The sequence below is a fragment of the Elephas maximus genome, chromosome 3 (genome assembly GCF_024166365.1).
Source record: "Elephas maximus indicus isolate mEleMax1 chromosome 3, mEleMax1 primary haplotype, whole genome shotgun sequence".
Lineage (NCBI taxonomy): Eukaryota > Metazoa > Chordata > Mammalia > Proboscidea > Elephantidae > Elephas > Elephas maximus.
Genome location: NC_064821.1, coordinates 3,532,124 through 3,559,578, shown reverse-complemented (window position 1 = coordinate 3,559,578; position 27,455 = coordinate 3,532,124). Strand labels below are relative to the sequence as shown.

Here is a 27,455-nt window from a genome sequence, read left to right as displayed (position 1 = left end):
GCAGAGTTTTCAGAGGCTGAGCTTTCGGAAGTAGATTACCAGGCCTTTTTTCCTACCCTCCAGCCTTTGAGTCAGCGGCTGAGGTGTGCACCATTGCACCACCCAGGAGCTCTGAGTGGAAACTAAGTTGCACGAAGCAACGCTAGAGACCCCTTCTTCAGTGCTGAGGCCCCACATGGATCACCCAGTGTTGCCCCGGGGGGGCACGCTGGCTGTGACCCGGACAATAAACACCAACCCCACAGAGCACGTAAGAATGAAACTGTACACAAAATGCACGGCCCCCGGAACACCTGTCGTCGACACACCAGCTTTGGGCCCTCCTGGCAGTTCCCCTCACAGCCCCTTCCCCGTTCGCAGGGCCGCCTGGCTGGAGTCGGTCAGGGACACTGCCCACGGCCCAAATCCAACAGCTGGAGAAACGCCTCGTTGACGGGTGAACCTGATGCTCAGTGAGAAGCCAGACCCAAAAGACCAGTGTCTGGTCCCACTGATATGCAACATCCCGAACAGTCAAGTTCATGGAGGTGGGTCTATTACTGGTCACCAGGGTGAGAGGGCAAGGAGGTGCTGCTCAGGGGCACGCTTTTTTGTTGTTGGGTGCTGTCCAGTCGGTCCCGACTCACAGCTCCTATTGACCCCACATGACAGAGTAGAACTGCCCTCCACGGTTTCCTAGGCTGTGATCTTTATGGAAGCAGACTGCCCGGTCTTTTTCCCACAGCGCCGCTGGGTGGGTTCGAACCACCAACCTTCTGGTTGGCAGCTGAGCACTTAACCATTGTGCCACCAGGCTCCCTTGGTTTCTGCTTAGGGTGGTGAACGCTTTGGAAACAGCGGTGAGGGTTGCGCAACGTAGCGAACGTAACCAGCGTCACTGAATTGTACGTGTAAACATGACTGAGACAGCAAACGCTACTGAACCGAACGTGTAAAAACGGCTCAAACGGCAAATGCCTTGTTATATGTATTTCACAATAAACATTTTTAAAAAGTGAAAACCAATGAGCAAGTTTCTACAGAAATGTTACAAAGACTTCAGCAAGCTCCATTTTTCCTTTTATTTTCTATTTCCGGAGGTAGGGTGGGAAAATGATGACCAGGACAGTGGGGGTCCTACAGTTAGACCCTGGAGAGGGTGGGGCACAGGGTCTAACAGAAGCTCCCCAGGCTTTCCCAGCCCTGACACCCATTCTCCATTTGCCCCCGGGCAATGGCAGCGTCACAGCTTTAGAAGCAGGTTCAGCTGTACTCTGTCCCCTTCCTGCCTGTAGTGTGCGCCGCGTCCCTGGGATCTCAGCCATCAGCTTGGTTTCAGGGATGGACACTCCCCAGTGGTGGGACTCAGGCTGACACAGGGAAGAGGAATGGCGACGTGGCGCCGGCAGTCATAGCAGTGCCATGGCCTGGACCACTGCTGACCTCAGCTGCGCCTCTCCTGCCTTCCTGGGGCCCTGAGAGCTGACCACCTCCATGGGCACAGGGCCCTTGACCCTGACCCTCCCACCACAGAAGCAGGAGATAGGGGCTGGGCATGGGTGGGGAGGCATCCTGGCAAACGGTTCCCGGGGGGGCCAAGCGTCAAACCCTGTGAGTCACGTGAGGGCAATGAGGGGGACAGTGGTCAGTCTGGGACCAAGGAAAGGAGGGTGGCGGGGAGGGAGGCCCTGAAAGAGCCCACGTCCTCCCAGCCTCAGCCTGGACACTAGGGCCCTGCAGCCCACACCCCAGCTGTGACTCATCTGCCTGGGCCGAGCCACCCCCTGCCCTGCTGAGCCTCCCTGCAGTATTCTGAGGTCTATTCCCGCCTCCTCCCCTAACCTCTCAGACCAGGGCCGGAGGTAAGGTTCATCCCCTTGTCCCCAGGTGTTAAGACACAGCAGCTCTGCAGCTTGGGGATGGTCAGCACAAGGCTGGTGGGGGAGACAGCACGGTCCCAGAAGCCCTTGTCCTGAAACAGGCATGTGGCCTGCCTGGGCCCCGACAACTGGTTCTGCTGACCACGGGAAGGGACTGAGGCAGGAGACGAACCCCCGGGGCGCTCAGAGCCAGGGAGAAAACGTCAGCATCGGACCGTTCAGGCCAATGCAACAAGGGCAAATACAGCCTCAAAAGCACAGATGTCACCTTAGGACCAAGGTGCACCTGACCCTAGCCACACCTTAGGACCAAGGTGCACCTGACCCTAGCCACGGGGTTTTCAGTCACCTCATATGCATGCGAAAGCTTGACGATGACTAAGGAAGACTAAGAATTGACGCCTTTGAATTAGTGTTGGTGAATAATACTGAATATACCACGGACTGCCAGAAGGAACAAATCTGTCTCGGAGGAAGTACAACCAGAATGCTCCTTAGAAGCAAAGACGGCAAGACTTCATCCCACATATCTCGGATATGTTGTCAGGAGGGACCAGTCCCTGGAGAAGGACGTCATTCTTGGTAAAGTAGAGGGTCAGCAAAAAAGAGGAAGACCCTCAACGAGATGGACTGACACAGTGGCTGCAACAAGGGGCTCAAGCGTAACGATTGTGAGGATGGCGCAGGATGGGCAGTGTTTGGTTCTGTTGTACATCGGGTCTCTGTGAATCGGAACTGACTCCGTGGCACCTCAAAACAATTTCTACTCCAACAAAGACATGTCACCAAGGCAGCTGTGAAAAGTGACCAGAGGAGCCAGGAGGCCGCCACCCTCAGGGCAGACAAGGCCTCCCGGGGCTCTGAGGACACACAAGCAAGAAAGGCCTGGAACCACACATCTACCAGCAGCACTGGCAGGTGGGATCTAAATCCCCAGACTCCAGCCCTAAAAGCAGGACAAGGGGGGACTTCCCTCCTGGAGGCCGGGGCGATGGACACTCATGCCTGGGCAGGCGACAGGGTGACTGCACCCGCTCCTTCAGCCACAGGGACTCCAAGGGGCACCCCGGCTTTCTGGAGTCTCTGAGGGGCTGAGCCTGGCCCCCAGTTGGCCAAAGTTGAACAGGGTGGAGGAGGATTTTTCTGGAACTGTGCCAGGTAAGACACGCAGGGAAAGGAAAGGTCTTGGGACGTGCTCCTGGCTGTCCTGGGCTCCTCATGTGGAAAGTGTGTCTCCCGTGAGCCAACAGGCCAGAACTTGGAGCACGTGGTGGCCAGGTACCTGGCTGCAGGCAGGTGGAAACTCAGGTGTGATCTCCAACAAAATTAAGGGTTTAATAGATAGACCAGAGCGTGATTCCAGTACCATAACAACCACCGTAAAAGGTCAGCCATAGAAAAAGCAGAGGCACGGGGGCCTCCTCATCTCCTTCCTGTTTAATGAGAAGTTTCTCTCGGAGGGAGGGGTTAGTGCAAGAGAGGAGGCCTTGAGCTCTCTGGACGTCTTAAGAGCAAAATCTTTTGACCCAAGTTGGCCATGGGGAAGGGGACTGTGGAGCCCGGATATGACCACTGCAGAGAAAACAGCCGCTCCTCCATCCCCGCCGGGTGCTGTACAGCCAAGGCCAATCTGGGAGCTCAGGTACAGGGCAAGGCAGGCGCGGTCCTCAACCGTCGCTGAGAGCTCAGAGCGGGCGGCACCGTCAGCAGGCCGGCGACTCACCGCCCTCCACCAGCAGCCCTTTGCTCAGGAGAAAGGCATCCTGCCTGGGGTCACGGCCCAGAAAGCACTTCAACATGACACTGGCGTCCTGGGACCCGCCAGGTCTCAGGATGCAGCTCCGGTAGTCCATGCCCACCTGTGGGGAAGGGGAGCTGTGGCCGGCAGGCAACCCAACGAATGCCCACACGTCCAGGCGGCTGCCAGAGCCACAACCCGCCCCTGCCTGAGTGAGCCCGCTCAGCAAACTGAAGCTGGAAGGTCTTGGGTCAGGGTCCCAGAGGAGGAAGAGGGGTGGGGAAGAGGAACAGCATGCATACGTGTGCTATACTTGTGTGCTACACGTGCGTGGACATACATGCACGTCTGTGTGTGTGTTTATGTGTGCTGGGTGTGTGTACAGACCAACGCCCATTAGAAGCTCCTCACTGGCGCAGCCTGTACGGATGTCTGAGACCCCGGGCCGAGCCCAGACCCGGAAGCTGCCGAGTCTCAGAGGAGAGGAGAGGGGCCAACTCAGCTCTGCCTGTAAGAGGTCCCGCCTGTCTGCTAAGCAGCCGCTGAGTCTGGACAAGGGACCTCACGGAGGGCCTCTGCACAGCCTCAGCACAGCCCCGCACACAGTGGCTGTGCTTGGCCCAGAGGCTGTGGATGGGCTGCTCTCGGTCATGGCCAGCAGGGAGGACCATTCCATGAGGCCCGTCCTGCAGTGGGGTGAGGGGGGACGGAGAACGGTGCCTCACCTTGCCGTTGAGGACGCCCTCCTGCTTGAAGCGCGTGTGGAACATGTCCATGGAGTAGACCTCGCTCCACAGGTAGCCGTAGTACTGGGCGTCGTAGCCTCCCGCCAGGTGGCCAAAGGTTGCTGGCATGTTGGTGCCTGGGGGGGAACACACGGAGAGGCCCACACTGCTGCCAGCTCTGCCCCTGCCTCACGCCCCTCACCCGGGAGAGACCCCAACCCGGGAGAGGGAAGAAGGTTCTAGGCTGATGGTGAGGGGACGCGGGCTCGGCCCATGAGAGCAGGAGCTGGCACGAGAACAACCTACAAGGCGGGCGGGCAGTTCACCAAAGGAAACAGACTTCGCCCAGTACCTGTTTAAGACGAGGGTCTGCCCCGAAGCAGTCTGAGCAATAATCTCTGCTGCCATAACCCTCAGGGGCTGCTCACGCGGTGCCGCCCACACAGCTGGACGTATCATTTAAATCATTTCTGAAGGATTTCCCTAATGCTCATGAAGACAATAGCCCGGCACAGCACCACACGATAACCTCCGTTATCTCCACACGTGTACGTATGCATCTGCCCGAGTGTCTGCACAAACACACGTGCGTATGTGCACACACACACACCCCACACGGAAACTCAAAGGATACACACTGAGATGCTAGTGACCCTCATCTCCAGGCTGCCCAACGACTCGGTATCTTGCAGGTTTCTCACGAAGCATGGATTACTTTCGGAATCAGGGGAAACACTAGATCCACTTGTTGATCGACAAGCAAAGGGCTGGGGGGCCCCGTGACCCTGACAGGATGCAGGCAGAGCTTGTCAGCGGAAGGGACCCTGCTGAGCAGCCCGTGTGACCCCCGGCTCCACTAGCTGGGACTCCTGTGCTCAAAGGCAAACCGGGCAAAGCCGACATGCGTGGGGCCCCGTGTGGGGCACAGGCTGTGAGGACAGACCCGCCAGTTTCTCTGCAGAATCCTCGTCCAGACCACCCACTCCACGCTAGCAGCACCTCCCAGTCGGGACAGCCACAAATGTCCCCAGACATCACCAAGTGGCCCCTGAGGGCAGAAGGGTCCCCAGGTGAGAGCCCCTGGACTGGAGGGTGACTTCCTACAGCAAGTGTGGCCTGAAGCCCACCGTCAGTACTCAGGGCTGAGCCGTGGGGCCGGGACGTGGAGGCGAGCGCGCAGCCTGTCCATTATGGAAGACTCACGGCTGGCAGCTAAGACAGACCTGTCACTTCCCACAAGGGGAGGGGACGGGCACACCCAGGAATGAGGCCATAGGCTCCAGAGCCACGGCCCCACCCACAGGGGTCAACTAGAGAGGTGGCAACTGGGCAGGCCAGCCCTCCTCTTGAGCTCTCCGCTCTGGGAACTCTAAAAGACACCCTGCCCCTCTCCACAGGTCCCTCTGTCCTTCTGACCCTGCGTTCTAAGGTGAGCCCGGCCCCAAGGGGCTACCTGGCGTGGCTGGAACCCCCAGGATCTCTTGGCAGAGCCGGGCGTACTCCTCAGCTGGGTCGGCGCCTGTCTGCGTGTGCAGGGCCTGGTCCACCTTAGCCAGGACAATCTGACGCAGGTTAAAGAGACCTGTGTGGGAAAAGGGAGAGGCTGCCTAACGCCGCCCACAGTCCTACCCTGTGCCAGTAGCGCTTTTCCTGCTCGCCCTGAACCCTGCAACCCCACACCTTGTGGTGGGAGGCTGGGCTGGAGCATGGGGCCCCGGTGCTGCCCAATCACGGCCTCAGGTCCTCATCACAGCATGGGGCTGAGCAGGCGGTCCTGGTTGGCCAGCCCCATGGACAGCTGCCCCACCACCCTCCTTCCCAGGAGTCCTAGGCTGGCTGGCCCTGTGGATGGCTGACCCCACCACCTTCCCTCCTGCGAGTCCTAGACTGGCCAGCCCTGTGGACGGCTGACCCCACCACGTTCCCTCCTGGGGGTCCTGGACTGGCCAGCCCTGTGGACGGCTGACCCCACCATGTTCCCTCCTGGGGGTCCTGGGCTGGCTGGCCTCACGGACAGCTGACCCCACCATGTTCCCTCCTGGGGGTCCTGGGCTGGCCGGCCTCACGGATGGCTGACCCCACCACCCTCCCTCCTGGGGGTCCTGGGCTGGCCGGCCTCATGGACGGCTGACCCCACCACCCTCCACCATGGGGGTTCCAGGGCGCACCTGTGTTGGCCTGCCGGGACTGGATAAGCCTGTCGAGCAGCTCCAGGGGTGCGGCGTCCCCCGTGCGGTAGTGGCGGGACATGCGCAGCAGCGGCTCGCGCTCCCACACCCAGTTCTCCAGCATCTGTGAGGGTGCCTCCACGAAGTCCCGCTCCACGTGCGTGCCGCTGAACATGGCGAACTCCGCCTGTGCAGGGGAGGGCCCACAGCTCCTTAACTCCACCTGCAGGCTCAGGCAGCCCCCAAGCCACACCCATGGCCAAGCAGTGGGGACAGAGGCGGGTCCCGAGTGATGGCTGACCCGCCTACCCGCGCGGCACCCACCTGGGAGCAGAGCTGGTGCATGACGTGCCCGAACTCGTGGAAGTAGGTCTCCACCTCATCGTGCTGCAGCAGAGCCGGGGCGTCTGGCGTGGGCTTGGTGAAGTTGGCCACCATGGCCGCGATGGAGATCTGGCGGCTCCCGTCAGGCCGCAGGCAGCCCGGCTGGAGGCCGAAGCAGGCAGCGTGCCCGTACTTCCCTTCCCTGGGGGGAGACTGAGTCAGCCAGGCTTCTCCAGGGCCCGCCCGATGGCCCACAGGGACGCCAGGATGCGGAAGGAAGGACCGCCCCGATCCTGCCACATGAGGGGGGTTCTCCATGTCATGGGCACACCACCCTCTCTCTGAGTGCCATGTCCTCGTCTGCTGACTGAGACAGACTGAACAGAGCCTTGGCGCTCTGGAAGGCGACTGAGCACAGCTGTGGTCCTGTTCGCTCCTCCCCAGAAAACAGATTGAACATCGCGGGGCCAGGCACCCCAAAAGGCTGTGCCCAGCCTCAACAGGTGCTTGGTAGCCAGGCAGCACAGTGAGCCCATGACAAGCACTGTCCACCGAGCACCTACGTGTACAGGCCCCTCGCCTCCGCCACACGGAGCAGGCAACGCCCCTCCCGTTGCAGATGGGCAAGCTGAGGCTGGAGAGGGAGAATGCGGCCAGTCCAGGCTGTGCCCCCCAACCCTCGCCGCCCCGCTCACACGCACCGAGGGTACAGGTCCAGGTAGAACTTGCCGATCACCTGCCCGGAGGCCGAGTCGCGCACAGTGTACAGTGTCACATCCTCGTGCCACACGGCGGCGCCCTCCTCGTGGTCGAAGGTGAGCCCCAGTAGCTCCTGGTAGATGCTGAGCAGCCCCTGGGTGACCACCTGCATGGGGAAGTACTCCTTCAGCAGGTTCTGGTCCACGCTGTAGCGCGTCTCCTCCACCTGGTTCATGTAGTAGCGCATGTCCCAGGCATTGATCCGCGCGTCGAACGGCAGCCCCCGCCGCTCACACTCGGCCTTCTTCAGCTCCAGGATCACGGCGCGCTCCTGCTCCCCAAGGGGCTTCAGCTTCTGGGCCAGCTCGTCTGAAAGGCAGGAGAGGAGAGGCTACCTCCTGCACAGGCGTGGCCACACGGCTCAGGCTCACCCTCCGTGAAGCCTCAAGACATAGCCCTGGGCTCACCATCAGCTTGAGCTCTGCCCCAGGGGCCGTGGGGCCACTGGCTCTACCCCGGTGGGCTGGGACACTGGGGGCTCAGTGAGGGGGCCACAGGCTCTGCCCCTGTGAGCTGGCACATGGTGGGCTCAGTGAAGGGGCCATGGGCTCTGCCCCAGTGGGCTGCAATGCCGTGGACTGACCAGGCCACATGCATCTGGGCCTCAGGGCCCTGGCCTATAACAGGAGGACTGGCACTGGGCTGGACCTGAATGAAGCACTTCACTCTCTGCACTCATACCTCACAGAATCCTCAGGAGGGGGGCCATTCTCCAGGCCTGACGCCATAGCCCCAGTACTTGGGCGTGGCACTGAGGCCCTGGAGGGTGAGCAGCACAGTCAGGGGAGCGATACCTTCCGTTTGACTGTGAGTAAGAGAAGGCTCTCCACTAGGCCGACAGGCTCACGCTGCATTTATTTTACCATAAAAACCAAACAGAACGAGGCTCTGTAGGCAAGACTACGTCACGGCCAGTGAGCGCTCTGGCGGCGGGTGGGGGGCCTCACCCTGGCCACATGGCCCACAGGGTGGGAGGTGAGATGGGTTACCTAGGAAGGTGGCCACCACCTGGCTGGTCTTGGCCATGTTCATCTCCAGGACATAGTCGGCATGTGTGCTGAACCCCAGCAGGCTGGACTTCTGAGCCCGCAGGGCCACCAGCTCCTTGAGGATGGCACAGTTCTCCTGGACCACAAAGAGCCACCTGTTGGCCAAAGGGCCCCCATTTTCTCCTCCCCCCCGCCCACCCCGTTCTCCATGGTCAGGATCACAGGGGCTCCCTGTCCTGGCCCAGGAGGAGCCCAGGGTCTGCTGGGGCTGGAAAGGAAGGAGCTGGGGTGGGTGCATAGCCAAGCCCTGCTCCCATAGCACAACATGACAGAAAGAGCGTTTAAGGCACGGAGGAGCCGCTGACAAAGCAGAGATCTGGACATACATGGAAACAGTGCTCCTATCTAAGCAGCTAGAAGGAGCCCTGTTCGCATGGCGGTTAAGCACTGGGCCGCTAACAGAAAGTTGAGCAGTTCGAACCCACACAGCGACTCCGCAGGAGAAAGGCCTAGCGATCTGCTCCCACAAAGATCGAAGCCTAGAAAAACCCGTGGGGCTGTTCTGCTGTCACACACAGTTGCCATGAGTCAGAATCACCTTGACGTCACCCAACAACACAATCACTGGGGGAAACTGGATAAAGGGTTCCTGGGCTCTCTGTTTTTTTCTCACAACTGCAAACCAATATAAAACGATCACAAAGTAAAAAGTACCACAAAAACAAATATTTTGGGAAAGAATAATATTTTCCCAAACAACAACAGAGCAGGTATCACTGACGAATTAAAGGACCGGTCTTCTGGAGCGGGCAGTGAGGGGCTCTGACCCCCACGTGTGCGGACAGTTAAGTACTCAGCTGCTCATCAAAAGGTCAGTGGTTCGAACCCACCAGCAGCTCTGCAGGGGAAAGACCCAGAGATCTGCTCCTGTAAAGACGACAGCCTAGGAAACCCCATGGGGCGGTTCTACTCTGTCACATGGGGTCGTCGAGTCAGCATCAACTCAGTGACGCTCAAGAGCAGCTAAGGAGCTGCAGGATGGGGCCAGCAGGGGGTCACACCTTGCTCTGTGGGCCTTAAGGCAGAGTCACACATAGCACAGAGAGTCTGAAGGGCTGGCCTGGGCTGCTCACTGACTGTGACCACACGGCTGTGGGAAAGGCCAGGGCAATCCCTGCAGCACAGGCGAGAACACTCCCGGGAAGGGACATCTCCCTGCAGCGCCCAGGGTGGCACCTGCTCACCTCCTTGCACCGGCAGTTGAAGGCCTCCTCCACCTTCCTCCTGGTCTCAGGCACGTAGCACTTCTTCAGAAGGGGGAAATAGTGTGGGTACTTGAGGGTGACCTTCAACTTGTCGTCCTCAGTCTTTTCCAGGGAGTTCAGAAAGTCCTCAGGGAGCCCTCCTGGCGGGGAGCAAAATCAGTACCACTCGCTGCCCAGCTGACCCCACGTGTGCGGAGCAGAAGTGCTACACGGGGTTTTCGGAGGCACAGTGCCAGGCCTTTCATCCAAGACACCGCTGGGTGGATTAGAACCACCAACCTTTCAGCTACTGGCTGAGCACCACACAGGCATTCCACCAGAGAGGAAACACACACACGTACGTATATACGTGTATACGCACTCACATACACGCACACGTATACATACATACGTATACACTGTACATAGACACACACATACAAAGGAGCCCTGGTGGCACAAAAGTTTGAACCCACCAGCAGCTCCTTGGGAGAAAGACCTGGCTATCTGCTCCGTAAAGATGATGGCCTAGGAAACCCTATGGGGCAGCTCTACTCTGTCCTATAAGGTCGCCGTGAGTCAGAACCAACAGCACACAGCAACAACACATATGTACACATATGCAAACAGAGAAAAGCACAAAACACACGTAGCAGAATGTAAACAGTGGGTGTGCCTGGCTACACAAGTTCTTTGCACTATTTTTGCAAACTCTAAGTTTGAAATTACGTTAAAACAAGAAGTTAAAAAAAATGTATCATCTGTCCCGCTGAATAGAGGTATATTTCCATCATGTTCATAAGAAATCCTGAAAGAACTTGGTTGATGCAAAAACTTTTTTTTAAAGGAAAAAAGGAGATAGTTCAGAGATAGTTCTGAAGGATGGGGGAGCAGGCTGAGGGTCCCAAAGTGCGCTTGACAACTTTTCAAAGACCATGTGGGTTCATCAAGCAAGATCCCGATTGAGAACCAGCCAACATGTGCCAAGCCTCCCTAAATGCTGGCCTCCTCAGGGCCATGGCCTGTCAGGCTTCAGGAAAACCAAAAATAAAACCAAACCCATTGCCTTGAGTCAATTCCGACTCACAGTGACCCTACTTTAGAACGTTAAAAACTTGGAAGTCACCTCCATATTCTACAACAGGCTGTTACTGTTGCCAAGTGCCATCAAGTCAGCCCCCAACTCATGGTGACCCCAACCCTTCAAAATTCCACTGTGCAGATTTGAAAACTATGGATTCAGTCTATCGCCTTCATTTTGTAAGATTAAAAAAAAAGGGGGGGGCGGGGCAGAGGGGCTGGACTTCGAGGGAAAATTCCGGCTACTTTGGAGGCAAGGCTGACACAGGCCCCACAGCCCCAGTCTAGCCCTGGGCTGTCCTCTATCAGAGGCAGAGGCAGAATCTTGGTTGGAGAGACCCAGGCCCTCCCTAAGGAAGGCTCTAGAACCTTAGGCTCTAGAGTGCTGTAAGGGCTCCGAGTGAGGAAACGCTGCTCCCCAGGGTGCTCAGACAGAGACAAGCCCCTACCCTGACTTCAGGAGCCCCCACTGCACTGCATGGTCTCAGACAGAGAAACTTCCACCCCTGACTTCAGGAGCCCTTGCATCCCAGGGTGCTCAGACAGAAAATCCCATCCCTGACTTCAGGAGCCCCTACCATGCCCCAGGGTGCTCAGACAGAAACAAACCCCATCCCTGACTTCATGCCCCTGAAGGATGCAGCAGCCCCCGGAGGGTCTCCCAAGGCTGATGTGAGTCTGCGCCCAGATCCCCCGCTGCCAACACTGCTCCGCTTCCTCCAGCTCCAGACGAGTAGTGGCGGCCCCCCACACCCCACCCCCATCCCATGACCCTTCTATCCCTCGCCCACCCACCCCGTCCTCCAACCCCTCGCTCCTGCCCCCAACCCCCCTCACACCCCTCCCCTTGTCCCACGACCCTTCTATCCCTCGTCCACCCACCCCGTCCTCCAATCCCTCCTGCCCCTGTGAGTACCAAGCTCCTCCCGCGTGAAAGGCAGGAAGGTGGTGTCCTCATTGAGGTTCTTGTTGAAGTCGATACACAGGAGACTGAGCTTCTTCTTGATGTTCTTGATTTTCTGGAGGGAAGGAAATGGTGGTGAGAAAGGGGGTTCCCTGCCAACGCATGGCCCCTCACTCAGGAGGCAGGTCTGGCACCGGCCCTTTCGCCACGTGCCCTGGCCCTGCCTCAGCTTGATGAGGACAGCTGCTCCAAGGCTGGAGCAGAAAGTGCCAGTCTGAAGGATGGGGAGCAGGCTGAGGGTCCCAAAGTGCGCTTGACAACTTTTCAAAGACCATGTGGGTTCACCAAGCAAGATCCCGATTGAGAACCAGCCAACATGTGCCAAGCCTCCCTAAATGCTGGCCTCCTCAGGGCCATGGCCTGTCAGGCTTCAGGAAAACCAAAAATAAAACCAAACCCATTGCCTTGAGTCAATTCCGACTCACAGTGACCCTAGAGGACTGAGTAGAACTACCCTGTAGGGTTTCTAAGGAATACCTGGTGGATTCAAACTGCCGACCTTCTGGTTAGCAGCCATAGCTCTTACTCACTGCGCCACCAGGGTTTCTGGCTTCAGGAAAGAAGGGCAGAATGCCACACAGATAGGACCAGGCAGGTGGCCAAAGAGAGGCAGCCATTACCTCAGTAAGACAAAAACTGCCAAGCGTGGCCTTTCAAAAGGCATGGGAGTGTTAGGGGATCCTAGAGGCTGAAGACACCTGATTAATTAGTACTCCTCCAGTTATCAGGCCACTCCCAGTCACCTCCCTACCACATCACTCACTTCCTCTAAGTTGTTTTGCAGACCCTCTGGAGAGCCTGGACAGGTCCGCGTCTAACCGATTCAGAGTGGTCAGACATGCACAGAACAAAGATGACCAAGAGATGACCCCGGGTCACCACACATGCTCAATAACACAAAAGAACTCACGTCAAGGCATGAAAAGACTCACATCAAGAAACCAAAATTACCGGACATACATCATCTGCAGAAGCCAAGCCCATTTCAAAGGCAAAGCGTCCGTTGGCCACTTCCATGCCCAGTCTTAGCTCCGCCTCATAATGAATAATCAACAGAAACTATGAATAGTTACAGCTTCCTGATCCTGCCCACTGCCTTCCTCCACTCCTACACAAATGTGTTTAATTATAAAATGTGAATGCCTTCTCAAATCAAGGAACTTGATCTGAGGTCGATACCTCTGAGTTCTCACTTGATACCTGCAAAATAAACTTTATTCCTCTCAAAATCAGTGTCTGAGAGTTTGGCTTCTTGCATGCTGGGCATGGACCCACTGGTCGAGTTTCAAGAGGACCTGAAGCGGTAGGGCATACTAGCGGAAACTTTCAGGGCTGTCCAGCACAGGCAAGAGAAGAGGGGAGGGGAGTCTGAGCACAGACACTGTCACCTACTAACCTCAGAACCTTGGACAAGCCACTGCCCTCCCCAGTTTCGGTTCCCAGCCAGAAAGCAGGAGGTGCCATGTACAGAGGTAACAGTGAGGACTAAATGGGACGGTGTGTGTATGGCCTGGGACCCCTCACTCTTTCAGGGGGCCCCCTGGCCCCGGAGGGCCAAGGGAGGAAAGGAGGCAGACAGAGGCTGTTTTGAATAGACCACCCTGCCCAGAGTTCGGGTCCTCGGGCAGTGTAAAGACGGCACCTGGCCAGGGGCTTGGCCTTCCCAGGGAGGGGGTCCAGGGGAAGAGAGCTGTGCCTGGATGTGCGGAGCCCCCACCACGAGTGACAGCCCAACACTCACTTCTTGGGTCTCCTCAGGGAGATGCAGCCCATTCCTCCGGCCAAGCTTGATCAGCCTCTCCAGGTACCGCATGGCCTCAGGCCTCAGCGTGTCCTTCTCAACTTTTTCCTAGAACAAGAAAATCAAAAAACTTCACATGAAAAACAGCAACAACAGCAAACGCAGGAGAGGCTACAGAGAAATGAGATCGCTCACGTGCAACTGGTGGGAGTGTAAAATGGTGCAGCTGCCCTGGGAAGCGGTTTGGCGGTTTTTTAAAAAAACAAAGCCTGCAACTGCTGCAGGACTTAGCAACGTGCTCCTGGGCGCCAGTCCCGAGACTCCGTGTGTTCAGCCGAAACTGCACACGAATGTTCACAGCAGCTTTATTCGGCATAGCCGAAACCTGGAATCAGCCAGACCTCCTCCAGCAGGTGAGCGGCTCAACAGGAACAGGCTCGGTGGGCCGCATCAGTGTCGGCATCCAGGCGGTGACACTGACTCCAGTTTGGCCAAGTGTTCTCACGGGGGGAAACCGGGCCCAGTGTACACGGGACCTCTCCTTGTGTTACTTTTCACACCTGCTTACCAGTCTACAATTGTCTCAACAACTTCAACATAAAAAAGAAATTCTGTGTATGGTTTCATGGGCCACCCCCACCCCCCCCCCCCCCACCTATACCTGCACCACAGCAAAGTGGTTGCATTTTCCTGGGCCTGAAAGAGGCATCTGCAAGCTACAGGCACCCGCGCCCAAGGGCATGAATCACAGGTACATGAGACATCTCTCGGGTCTCTTCTGCTTCTCGTGCTGATAGCAGCAGCAGAGGTCACTGTCACGGACTGAATCGTGTCCCCAACAATGCATGTTGAACTCCCGGCCCCTGTCCCTGTGGCTGGGACCCTGTTTAGAAATAGGGCTTTTCTTTTGTTATATTAATACAGCCACACCAGAGTAGGGTGGCTCATATACCTCCCACTTCTGAGTTCTAAAAAGAGCATATTAGACAAAGAGACACACCCAAGGGGCAGACAGACACCCTGTCACAAGACACACACCCAGGGGGCAGACAGACACCACATCCCAGAGACACACACCCGGGGGGGAGCAGACAGACACCCTGTCACAAGACACACACCCAGGGGGCAGACAGACACCACATCCCAGAGACACACACCCAGGGGGCAGACAGACACCACATCCCAGAGACACACACCCGGGGGGGAGCAGACAGACACCACGTCACAGAGACACACACCCAGGGGGCAGACAGACACCACATCACAGAGACACACACCCAGGGGGCAGACAGACACCACATCCCAGAGACACACACCCAGGGGGCAGACAGACACCACGTCACAGAGACACACACCCAGGGGGCAGACAGACACCACATCCCAGAGACACACACCCAGGGGGCAGACAGACACCACGTCACAGGGACACACCCGGGGGGGAGCAGACAGACACCACGTCACAGAGACACACACCCAGGGGGCAGACAGACACCACGTCAGAGACACACACCCAGGGGCAGACAGATACCACGTCACAGAGACACACACCCAGGGGGCAGTCAGACGCCATGTCACAGAGACACACACCCAGGGGACAATCAGACACCAAGTGGGGTTCATCTACAAGTGAAGAACGCCAAGGATTGCCAGCAGACACCAAACACAAGGAGAAGCCACGAAGGGAATCCACGTGGCTGAGACCCTGATCTGCACTTCCAGCCTTCAGAACTGTGAGAGAATAAATAAATGCCTGTTCTCTAACGCCCACCACATGTGGTGTTTGTGCTCTGGCGATGCAGGTGACAGGACAGTCACCGTGGGTATGTGGGAGGGGTGCTGATGAGAGGGGAAGCCCCAGATGTGCCCTGTCACCTTGAGCGCGTCACTGAGCCTCTATTCGCCCATGGAATTTAGGCACCCTCTCTAGGTAACACACAGGAGGGGTATGACATGAAGCAGTGGATGTGTGAAAGCCTTGAGAAGCTGAGCTGTAGGTGCGTGGTGCTTTTTAAAATCTCGAGTGCAGAATTATCCGGTTCTGAAGAGGTCACGTCGACGGGCTTAGAGGCTGGCCTCTCGGCCCGGGTCTGCTGGCCTCCCGGCCGGGTCTCCTGCCCTGTGCGTGCGGGCTCACCTGCAGCCAGACAATCCTCTGGTACACGTCCTGCCGCATGCTCATCTCCACGTCAAACTCCGACAGCATTCTGTCCGCCTCTGTGCTGGCCGTCCGGATCTCTTTGGACGGGGAGACGTGCTGGGGGAAATCAAGGATATTCCTCTGAACTGAAACAGGCAAGACAATGAGACAGGCATGAAAACGGGCCCTGGATGGAGACTGGCCAGCGCCCACCAAGCCCCCGATGATCGGCTTATCCATTCCCTGAATGTTCTCGGGCAGCAGGGTGCAGGCTTGAAGAGCTGCGGCCCACACCCTCCGCACCTCACAGTCCAAATGGAAGCGTAAGTGACACCACGACGCTCCAGCCAGGAAGGGACACGCAGAGACAGTCGTGACAACAAGTGACACCACGACACTCCAGCCAGGAAGGGACACGCGGAGACAGTCGTGACAACAAGTGACACCAAGACACTCCAGCCAGGAAGGGACACGCAGACAGGCCTGACAACACTGAGAGACCAGTGGAACTCAGCTCTAGAACGAGAGCCGCAGCTGAGGATGGCTGTGCTGTACGGTCACGAGCCGTTTTATACTTTACGGAGCACTCTCATGCTTTCTGTGTGGTGGAGAGAGCGTGGGTGGCTATGATAGCATAAGCTTTAACACAGAGCCACCATAAGAACAAACGAATGAAGAACACCAAGGACACAAGGTAATTACGAGCCCAAGAGGCAGAAAGGGCCACATGAACCAGAGACTACATCAGCCTGAGACCAGAAGAACTAGATGGTGGCCGGCTACCACTGATGACTGCCCTGACAGGAAATACAACAGAGAATCCCTGAGGGAGCAGGAGAACAGTGGGATGCAGACCTCAAATTCTTCTAAAAAGACCAGACTGAGACTAGAAGGACCCTGGAGGTCATGGTCCCCAGACCTTCTGTTGGCCCAAGACAGGAACCATTCCCAAAGCCAACTCTTCAGACATGGATTTTACTGGACTATGGGATAAACAATGATACTGGTGAAGAATGAACTTCGTGGATCAAGTAGACACATAAGACCATGTTGCCATCTCCTGTCTGAAGGTAAGATGAGAAGGCAGAGAGGGTCAAAAGCTGGCCAAAGGGACACAGAGAGAGAGAGTGGAGGGAAGGAGTGTGCTGTCTCCTTAGGGGGAGAGCAATTAGGAGTATATAACAGGCTGTGTATAAATTTTTGTATGAGAGACGGATTTGATTTGTAAACTTTCACTTACAGCACAATTAAAAAAAAATTACAAAAAAAAAAACCGAAATGACTGCCGTCAAGCTGACTCCAACTCCTGGTGCTTCACGTGTCAGGGCAGCACCATGCTCCCAGGGTTCTCAGCAGCTGAGCTGTCAGAAGTGGATCATCAGTGACCAGAACCAAAATCACACCTGCTGCCGTCGGTCCATTCCAACTCATAGCAACCCCATAGGACAGAGCAGAACTGCCCCACTGGGTTTCCAAGGAGTGACTGGTGGATTCCAACTGCCAACCTTTTAGTTAACAGCCGTAGCTCTTAACCACTGCACTATCATGGCTCCAGAGTTTCCATATTGTTGTTGTTCTTAGGTGCCGTCGAGTCAGTTCTGACTCATAGCGACCCTATGCACAACAGAACAAAACACTGCCCGGCCCTGCGCCATCCTTACTATCATTGTTATCCTTGAGCTCATTGTTGCAGCCACTGTGTCAATCCACCTCGTTGAGGGTCTTCCTCTTTTCCGCTGACCCTGTACTCTGCCAAGCATGATGTCCTTCTCCAGGGACTGATCCCTGCTGATAACATGTCCAAAGTATGTGAGACGCAGTCTCGCCATCCTCGCTTCTAAGGAGCATTCTGGTTGTACTTCTTCCAAGACAGATTTGTTCGTTCTTTTGGCAGACCATGGTATATTCAATATTCTTCGCCAACACCACAATTCAAAGGCATCAACTCTTCTTCGGTCTTCTTTATTCATTGTCCAGCTTTCACATGCATATGATGTGATTGAAAGTACCATGGCTTGGGTCAGGGGCACCTTAAGTCTTCAGGGTGACATCTTTGCTCTTCAACACTTTAAAGAGGTCCTTTGCAGCAGATTTGCCCAATACAATGTGTCTTTTGATTTCCTGACTGCTGCTTCCAGGGCTGTTGATTGTGGATCCAAGTAAAAAGTAATCCTTGACAACTTCAATCTTCTCTCCGTTTATCATGATGTTGCTCATTGGTCCCGTTGTGAAGATTTTTGTTTTCTTTATGTTGAGGTGTAATCCATACTGAAGGCTGTGGTCTTTGATCTTCATCAGTAAGTGCTTCAAGTCCTCTTCACTTTCAGCAAGCAAGGTTGTGTCATCTGCATATCACAGGTTGTTAGTGAGTCTTCCTCCAATCCTGATGCCCCGCTCTTCTTCATATGGTCCAGCTTCTGGGATTATTTGCTCAGCATACGGATTGAATAGGTATGGTGAAAGGATACAACCCTGACGCACACCTCTCCTGAGAGCTACCATACAACCTAGGAATTCCACTCTTAGGTACCTACCCAAAAGACATAAAAACGTGTGCCCACACAGAAGCTCGTACATCAGTGTATGCTGCAGTGCTAGTCACAATGGCCAAACGTGGAAACAACCCAGGTGTCCGATCACAGACGATGGGTAAGCACAGCGTGGTCCATCCACATGACGGGAGGCTGACTGCTCAGCCAGAGAGAAAGGCAGCTGCTACAGGTACGCGGATGAACCCTGAGAACATCACTCTCAGTGAGAGAAGCCAGACACAAAGGACCACGTACAGTATGATTCTGTCGACAGGAAATGTTCAGAAAAAACAAAGCACACAAAAAAGGAAAAAAGCGGGAAAAGAGAGAAAGCAGGAGAGCAGATCAGGGGTGGGCTAGGGCTGGGAGGGAGAGTAGGCAATGACTGCTAATGGGCACAGTGTTTCTTTTGGGGGTGACAGAAACGCTCTCAGATTGACTGGGGTGATGGCCGCACACCTCTGTGGACATACTAACACCCAGTGACTTGTACGGTTTAAACAAGTAAAGTGTATGGTATGCGAACTATATCTCAGTAAAGCTGTTACTACAAGAAAAACGGGGGAGCCCTCGTGGCACAGTGGTTAAGCACTCAGCTGCTAGCTGAAAGGTCAGAGGTTTGAACCCACCAGCCACTCTGCAGGAGAAAGACGTGGCACCCTGCTTCCATGAAGGTTACAGCCTTGGAAACCCAATAGGGCAGTTCTACTCTGTCCTTTGGGGTTGCTATGAGTCGGAACTGACTCAACGGCACACAATAACGTGTAACACTGAGTATGTGCCAGGCCTCGCATTAAGCATTTTACAAATATTAACTTACTTCATTCTAGAAGCCCCACAGGAGCACTGGTGGCACAGTGGTTAAGCGCTTGGCTGCTCACCAGAAGGTCGGTGATTTGACCCCACTAGCTGCTCCTGAGAAAGACGTAGCAGTCTGCCTCCATAAAGATGACAGCTTTGGAAACCCTATGGGGCACTTCTACTCTGTCCTATAGGGTCACTAGGAGTCAGAATCAACTCAGCAACAGGTTTGGTTTGGAAGCGTGGAGAGACCTGAATTCAATTTGCAGTTCAGTCACTTCCATGATTTGGGGCCAATGAAAACATTGCCAAGTCTCAGTGTGTGCAGCTGAAAATGGAGCACCCAGTCAGGACTCTGAGGTGAGCCGTCCACTCCGTCAGCTGTTACTGAAGGTGGGGGAGCAGTTCAAGTCGGGGGAACTGCAGGGAGGCCGCATGGCTGACAGACAGGCCCAGGACAGTGCTGAGGGGAGGGCGGGTGGTCCAGGGCACAGTAGGCCATGCCGGGGACACTGTCTTCATCCCGAGGGCCATGGAAAGGGACTGAAGGATCGTACAAGGGAAGTGACATGGTCAACTTTATCTTTAAAATTACTCTGGCTACTAAGTAGGACCACCGCCCATCTGTCAGTTTGTCATACTGTGGTGCCTAAGGTGTTGCTATGTTGGAAGCTTTGCCACCAGTATTTCAAATACCAGTAGGATCACCCACGGTGGATAGGTTGCAGCGGAGCCTCTAGACTAAGACAGACTAGGGAGAAAGCCTTGGCAATCTACTTTCAAAATGGAGCCTCTAGACTGAGACAGACTAGGGAGAAAGCCCTGGCAATCTACTTCCAAAAATCAGCCAATGAAAACCCTGTGGATCCAGTATAGCACTGGAGGATGAGCCCCTAGGATAAAAGATAACAATGGACCCAGGCAGATGGCAGGGGGCTGGACAGAGCGTCATTCTGTCGTGCGTGGCGTCACCGTGTGTCGGAACTGACTTGACATCAGCTAACAATAACAACAACTACGTGGAGAAAAAAATGGCAGGGAAGTAGAAAGGTGAGGTGGGGTGAGGGAGACCAAGTAACGCCTGGACAGTGTCTGCTGGTGGACACTGGGAATTACTCCCACTCGGTCCTTGTGACACTCTCTATGACAAAAAAAAACAGGCGGGGGGAAACTGAGGTCCAGCTGGGATAGCCCCCGCCTGAGCAGCAGCGTGCCCAGGAAACACAGCCAGGCCTCAGCCTCCCAAGCTGTAGCCTTGTCCCCGGCCTGCACGCACACGGCCGTGAGAGCAGAGCCGGCAGCCTGCACGGTGCAGCCTGGCGTCAGCGCGCCCTCACAGGAGGTCTCAGGGACACAGGAGGACCCCTCAGCTTGAATCCAAGGCATCACGGTGGTTCCCAAAACACAGTTTTGCTGGAGGATCGGAAGGGCAGGGGCTCTCCTTGCTCAGAGGTCTCACGGCCTTGTGCGCCTCGTATAAGCTTACAGTCCCTACAGGGGCTCTGGGTAGCAGCTGCCATCTCTGATTTCACAGCCATCTCCCTCCCCACCAAGGGAAGAAGGGGGTCAGACAGAGAAGGAGCCAGCTGGTGGGTGTACAGGGTCCCTCAAAACCACCAAGGGAAGGATCAGAAAGAGGAGGAGCCAGCTGGCAGGTGTACAGTGTCCCCCCAAAGTTCCCAAAGCTCACGTCCACCAGAACCTGTGAACGTGGCGTTGTTTGGAAATCAGGTTTTGGGGGATCTAATTAGTTAAGATATGGTCAACAGGGGGAGGGCAGGCCCCAATCCAATGACCAGTGTCCTCATAAAAAGCAAAAACACCCAAACCCACTGCCGTCGAGTTGATCCTGGCTCATAGCAACCCCACAGGGTTTCCCAGGCTGCAAATCTCTATAGAAGCAGACTGCCACATCTTCCTCTCATGGGGCCACTGTGGTTTTGAACCACCGACCTTTCGGTTAGCAGTCAATCATTTTAACCACTGCGCCACCAGGACTCCCGGTGTCCTTATACCCATTAGACCCACTGCTGTCAAGTTGATTCCAACTCATAACAACCCTATAGGAGAGAAAAGAACTGCCCCATAGACCTTCCAAGGAGTGCCTGATGGATTCGAACAGCTGGCCCTTTGGTTAGCAGCCATGGGTCTTAACCACTGTGCCACCAGGGTGTCCTTATAGTAGAGGGAAATTTGGACACAGAGACACATGGAGATGGAAGATGGCCATGTGAAAACAGAGACAGAGACTGGAGTGATGGTCTGTTAGGCAGGGAACACCAAACCAAGGATTGCAGGGAAGCCCCAGAGGCTGGAAGAGGCAGGGAGTCCTCCCCTAGGGCCTTTTGAGGGAGCACGGCACTGCCGACAGCTCTCACACTTCCGGCCACCAGAGCCGGAGGTGAGTACGTTTCTGTGTGTTAAGCTCCCAGTTTCAGGCACTTGTCCCGGCAGCCCCGTGACCCTCAGTCAGGTGGCACCAAGGTCACCACGTGGCGTCAGGTGGGGTGAGAGAAGCAACCAGAAGGCAGCCAAGTGCAGCAGTTGGGAGAAAACAAATACCCCCAGGGGCAGGAAAGGGGCCAAAAAGGACTTGGGTTTCAGGCAGGAACCTGAGCTGACGTGCAGGCAGGTGTCTGTCTAGGCAGATTCTCCAGCTCAAGGCTCTCAAGTGTCACAACCGACCCGGCCGAGTGGCAGTGCCGAGGCGGGGAGTGGGACGCACGCAGAGCACCAGTGTTTCTTGGATGCCTCTCAGTGACCCGCACCAGCCAGGTGCCTCTACCTGGGTCACTGTGTTTGCTCATCACAACCACCTTCAACTCATACAGACAAGGAAGTCGAGTCCCCCCACCGTCAGGCCGAGAAAGAGCTAGAAGCCACGTGACTGTGAAAACCCTCTGGGTCACCACAGTCTGGTGCACAGCCGACCCTGGGGATGGCAGGGAAGCCGAGTCCCCCCACAGTCAGGCCAAGAAAGAGCAAGAAGCCACGTGACTGCGAAAACCTTCTGGGTCACCACAGTCCAGTGCACAGCCAACCCTGGGGATGGCACAGGACCAGGCAGCATTTTGTTCCTGTGGTGCCTGGGGTCACCATGAGCTGGGGCCAACGTGACGGCAGCTAACAACAGCTGGAAACAACGAGAAGGGGTGTCTGTGCAACCCCGCGCAGCTCCAGCTGAGCCCTTCAACCATGTCGCCCCCCCTCCCCCCGCCAGTGCCATCGAGCCACACATGGCTCCCGACTTGGACTTACCTGTATAAGACACCTCCACGTCAGCCAGAGCCTTGAGTGTACTCTCATACGACACGTCTTCAAACTCCTGGGCGCCCACCTGGTCATACACCAGCTTGGTCTTCTCCATGAGCTCCCTGGTCAACTCCTCGATCTGCTGGGTGCTCAGGTCCCAGCGCAGGTAGTTCACCACGGAGCACGGAGACACCACGTCCAGGACCTCGCCTGGGCAGGCTAGACAGGAGGGGACAAAGAAGAGCCTCACTGTGTCCATTCCAAGGCCAGAATTAGGGCCAAAGTGACTGGGGAGTGGGGGGAGTATAGCCCACTTCCCCACCAGGATCAGTAAGGTCAGGGCTTTGCGGGCGGTACACAGACAGACGGATCCTCTAGAGCTGGGCATGTCACCTGTGGTGACTCTGCCCCAGGTGACACTCAGCAATGTCTGGGGACATTTGTGGTTGTCTTGACTGGAGGCTGCTACTGGCATCTAGGGGGTAGAGACCAGGGATGCTGCTCAACACCCTACGGTGCACACGGCCCCAGCCCACGGAAGAATTTGGCCCCCACATCAGCAGGGCCGAGAGGGGAGAGACCCTGCACTATTTTTCTGTAAAAAACCGGAGCTCAGTCCCTGCTCACACCACACACCAGGATAAACTCCTGCTGGGCCAGCCAGTGTAAACCAGGGGGCCCTCCAGCTCCTGTGATTTCCCTCCTCTCCTCCCCATTCAGTGTGTGGATTTAAATGTGGGCGGTGTTTTAGGACAACAGTACGTCAGGTGATTATGGGATGCAGAGTCTCTTGGGGGTCAGTGGAATCCCCTAACCCAGGGCTTCTCACCAGGAGCAATTCTGTCCTCAGGGGACACTGCGCAACGTATCTGTGGTTGTCACCGCTGGGTGGGTGTTGCTGGCATTGAGTTGGTAAAAGCCAGGGATGCTGCTCAACACCCTACAGTGCACAGGACGGCCCCACCCCAGAAAAGAATCTAGCCATAAATGTTCACATAGCTGTTAAAAAACCTGCCCTACAGACAGTAAACACAGGTCCCAGGCAGCAGCACCCCGCAAAGACCCCCAGGTGTTTATAGAACAGGAGGCTCCAGAGCCAGTGTGGCACAGCTCAACTCTTGCATGCCAGAGAAGAAGAGGAAGGCACGGGGGTGCTTCCAGGAGAAGCCCCGTCTCCTGGCTCACTGCCTACACCCAGCTGAGAGGACACAACAGCCCCCACTCACCAACTCAACAAGTCGTTCAGGGTCAGGTGGCCATCAAGATGTCCAGGGGCTTTGGAAGTGTAATTAGGGGCCTCATCCCCCCAGGGCCCCTGAGGAAGGGATGGACGGTTAAAGGGTGACTGGCTGGGTGAGGGTCAAGGCTGAGGGAACAACCTGTGTGAAGGCCTGGAAGTGAGACTTCTGGGGAAAGCCAGCATGGTTGAGCCAGAGGAGCTGACAAAACCACCTGGCAGAACCTGGGAAGGTGTGCGCAGTATAGGCCCGGGACTGGCACTCCTGTTCAGTAAGGGACCAGATACTTCGGGCTTTGCAGGCCACATCAGTCAGTCCCTGCCCTGTCTTATTAAAAACATTTTTAGCTCATGGGCTGTGCAAAGCCAGGTGGGCCACAGTCGGCCAGGCCTGGTGTGGACAGCGATGAAGGGTCTGAGCTCAGTGCACCGCAGAGCCCCGGCAGTGGGTGGGGAAGGCGGCGTGAGTACAGCATGCTAGCTAAGAGCAGCAGCTAGAGTCTGACTGCCCAAGTTTGGACCCCACCTCTGCCACTTGCTAGCTCTGGAGTCACAGCAAGAGAACTCCCATCTGTAAAATGGGCATGGTTCACAACACAGGGCATAGAACTGTTGGAATCCAACGTGGGGATGAACACCTGGCACCTTGAACACCGCAAGGTTTCCAGTAACCAGGGACCAACTACCATCGAGTTGACTCCGACTCAGGGTGAGCCCACATGCGTCAACAGAACTGTGCTCCATAGGCTTTTCCATGGCTGGTTTTTTTGGAAGCATATCTCCAGGCCTTTCTTCCAAGGTGCCTCTGGGTAGACTCAAATCTCTAACCTTTCGGTTAGTAGCCAAGTGCATGTACAGTTCCCACCATCCAGGGACTCTAAAAACTCAGCCATCGAAAACCCCACGGAACACAGATTTACTTTGATGCACGTGGGGTCGCAATGAGTTAGAATTGACTCGGTGGCAACTGGTTTTTCAAGACACAGCTGTTATTATCTCAGCCCACAATCTTTTATCCAAAACCCCCTGGGGCCCACACTTAGATCAAGGCCAGAAACACTGAAATTCCCGAACGCCAAAACTTTAATACCACTAGCCTTATGGGGGAAAAAAATGACAGAATTTACAACACGAGTAAGACAACTAAAATGAACAGCAAAGACATATAGGAATTGCTGCAGCTACCATCAATAGCTGAAAACTCACATAAGTAGAGAACCCAACCTTGAAATAACAAAACTGTTAATACCTCAGTCTTTCTGAGCAAAGGTCTCAAGCTTTATCTTGTGAATGATAAAAACAAATCATCAATAACTGATAACAATTATTGAAAAGCCAGTTACAGAAGCTAAAAAATTTCAAAAGAAATGAAAAAAGCTCACAAAACAGACTTTTTTTACTAGTAAAAAGAAACCAAGAAGATATTAAAGCTGAACCATTCTCAGAGATGTTCAACAACCCACTTTTTATCTCCTTTTGATAGATTTCTATAAAATTATCTACCCCTATACAAATTCCACAAATAATGTTGAATCACAATCTAAGCCAAGTGAATGTAAAAAACCATAACCGCAAACAGTTCCCCGATCCTGTGCTTCAAAAGCCAATGTATTGGACTATTTCGACAACACTATTCAAACAAGATTAGGAACCCGAGTGACAGGCTAACTGCACTGCTCTTAAAGTAACAACGGCTATGAAGGCTCCCAGGAAATCACTTTGTAAATGCTAACGTCACTTTGACCCTAGGTGTTTTCCCCATTTACTGTTTATACAAATACTTGTTAAAAATAAAGTTCACGAAATTAAAAAAAAAGTATTAGAAGATTTTAAAGAATAAAATTTTAGAAAGTAATGAATGAGTTAACAATAACTGAGAGGAATGTACTCCTTAGAACAATCAATCATACAAGATCAAAGGGCACTATCTGCCCAAAAGCACAGATTAGAAAGTAGGGAGGAGTAGAAAATCAGGACTAAAGAAAATGGGGAAATCAGGGCGGAAATGGGTATAGTGCTGACACACTGTGGCAATGAATCTAAGGTCACAAAACATTTTACCCACAAACTATGGAATGGGAAACCATTGTACTCTGTAAACTTTCTCCTAAAGCACACACACACACACAAAAAGTTACTTCTAAGTTAAAAAAAAGGGGGGGGGGGCGGTGCTAGGCTGCTAACTGAGGTCGGTGATTTGAGCCCACTCCGCAGCCGCTCAGGAGAAAGTACTGGCAATCTGCTCCCCTAAAGATCACAGCCTAGGAAACCCTACGGGGCAGTTCTACTCTGTCACATGGGGTTGCCAGGAGTCGGAATCGACTGGACAGCGCCTAACAATAACAGATCAATACAGGTGAGATTTTTCTGGCCACGTGCTGCAAACTTAGGAGAATACCCTTCTGTATGTAGAGTATTTGGGGTTTCAGAACTGCAGACAAGGGGCTGTGGATCTATATGAAATGTGGTAAATGGAGATCCCTGTGAGCTGGACGTGGCAAGAAGCTCCCAGAGGAGAAGGGGTCAGAAGAAGCTGCGCACATGCATTCATCCCATAGCTATTCACGGATTGCCATCTATGCACAGGACCCTGAGCTGCAGACCAGCGGCAAACAAGGTGGACGACATTCCTGCCTTCCTAAATAACCGCAATTATCATCATCATCCTAGCAATCCGCTGGAGAAAGATGTGGAGAGTAGGACGAGGGTGTGGGAAGGCAAAAAAAAATTCAAGGATACCAGCAAAAACGCGGAAGTCCCTCAGCGGCGCAAACGGTTAAGCGCTCAACTAGTCAAAAGGTCGGCACTTCTCAGGAAAAAGCCCTAGTGATCTGCTCCGGTAAAGATGACACCCCGTGAAACCCCATGCGGCAGTTGTACCCTGTCACACGGAGTTGCCAAGAGTCAGAATTGACTCCACAGTACCCAGCAACAATCACGAAGGCTGGAGTCCCCGGGTGGAGCAAACGCCTAAGTGCTCAACTTCTAGCTGAAATGCTGGCGGTTGGAACCCACCCAGAGGTGCCCCAGAAGAAAGGCCTGGCGATCTGCTTCCAAAAGGTCACGAGAAGGCACTACACAACAACCTGGGTGGTTTTCCCCCATAAATCGGGTCATGTCACTCCTCTAATGAGAAGCCTCCCTCAGCGCCCCTGAGCCCTTCAAATAAAAAGCTCTGCCAACTTACTACCTTGCAGCCAAGCTGGCTTCTTGTTCTCCGAACAGGACACTCGTGTTCCCGCCTCCGGGCCTTTGCCCTCGCCCTCCCCCAGATCCTGGCAGGACAGTACCTTCTCCCCATTCAACCCTAGGCTCACACGTCACCTCCTCCGGGAAGCCTCCACGACCACCACCTGCCCGCCCGTCTCCACAAGGTTGCCCCGTTGGTTTTCATTTGCTCCCACAATCTGAAGCCCTCGCCCGCTCGGTCCCTTGTTTACCATCTGCCTCCGATCCAGGGGTCCGCAAGGACGGGGACCGGGTCTTCCACCACGGTGACCCCGGAGTCCACCCCAGGCCTGGCCAGTACTTGGCACCGTTTGCGGAATGAATGAAGCGCACGGAAAGCTGGCTCACTCATTCGGCAAGCGAGGGGGCGGGGGTCTCGGGCTCATGCCCTGCACTGGCCAGGGTCACTCTAGGGTCACTGGGCTCCGATCCGAGGCCCCAGTTGCGACCCCAGGAGGCTCAAGGGTCGAGGGGTCGCCCGGGGACGGGGAGCCGGAGCCGCGCTGCCGAGGGACGGCCGATACCTGCGGGCGGCTTCATGGCGGGCGGGTCCGCGCCGGCGGTTCCCTCGCTCCACCTGGTCCTCGTCTAGGTGCCTCGGACACCGCAGCGGCCGCCTGAGTTCACTCGGTCGCCGCCGCTGCTCCCAGACTGAGGTGCCCGCCGTCCGCCGTTCGC

General features: G+C 55.3%; 1 protein-coding gene across 2 annotated transcripts; it reads right to left on the bottom strand.

Annotated features, from left to right (window-relative positions):
• Nucleotides 1-991: 991 nt before the first annotated feature.
• Nucleotides 992-27,455, bottom strand: THOP1 (thimet oligopeptidase 1). Of its 2 annotated transcripts, XM_049876310.1 has the most exons (13): nt 27,302-27,455; nt 22,319-22,531; nt 15,726-15,874; nt 13,592-13,699; nt 11,803-11,905; nt 9,807-9,967; nt 8,563-8,698; nt 7,516-7,882; nt 6,815-7,016; nt 6,491-6,677; nt 5,776-5,904; nt 4,323-4,459; nt 992-3,718 (listed from the first exon to the last, which is right to left on the bottom strand). In XM_049876310.1, the coding sequence occupies exons 1-13, from the start codon at nt 27,315-27,317 to the stop codon at nt 3,563-3,565; spliced, it is 2,064 nt and encodes a 687-aa protein (XP_049732267.1). In that variant the 5' UTR covers nt 27,318-27,455; the 3' UTR covers nt 992-3,562. The 2 variants fall into 2 exon arrangements, with proteins under 2 accessions (XP_049732267.1, XP_049732268.1); XM_049876311.1 differs by lacking the exon at nt 992-3,718 and having other exon boundaries at nt 4,367-5,107.

What these genes read in the sequence shown, in the direction of transcription:
- THOP1 (XM_049876310.1), bottom strand. An exon ending in CGTGGAGGTGTCTTATACAG is followed by an intron (nt 15,875 to 22,318) that starts GTAAGTCCAAGT and finishes TGCCTGTTTCAG; the next exon opens with TTCAGAGGAATATCCTTGAT. An exon ending in AGAGGATTGTCTGGCTGCAG is followed by an intron (nt 13,700 to 15,725) that starts GTGAGCCCGCAC and finishes TTCTTGTTCTAG; the next exon opens with GAAAAAGTTGAGAAGGACAC.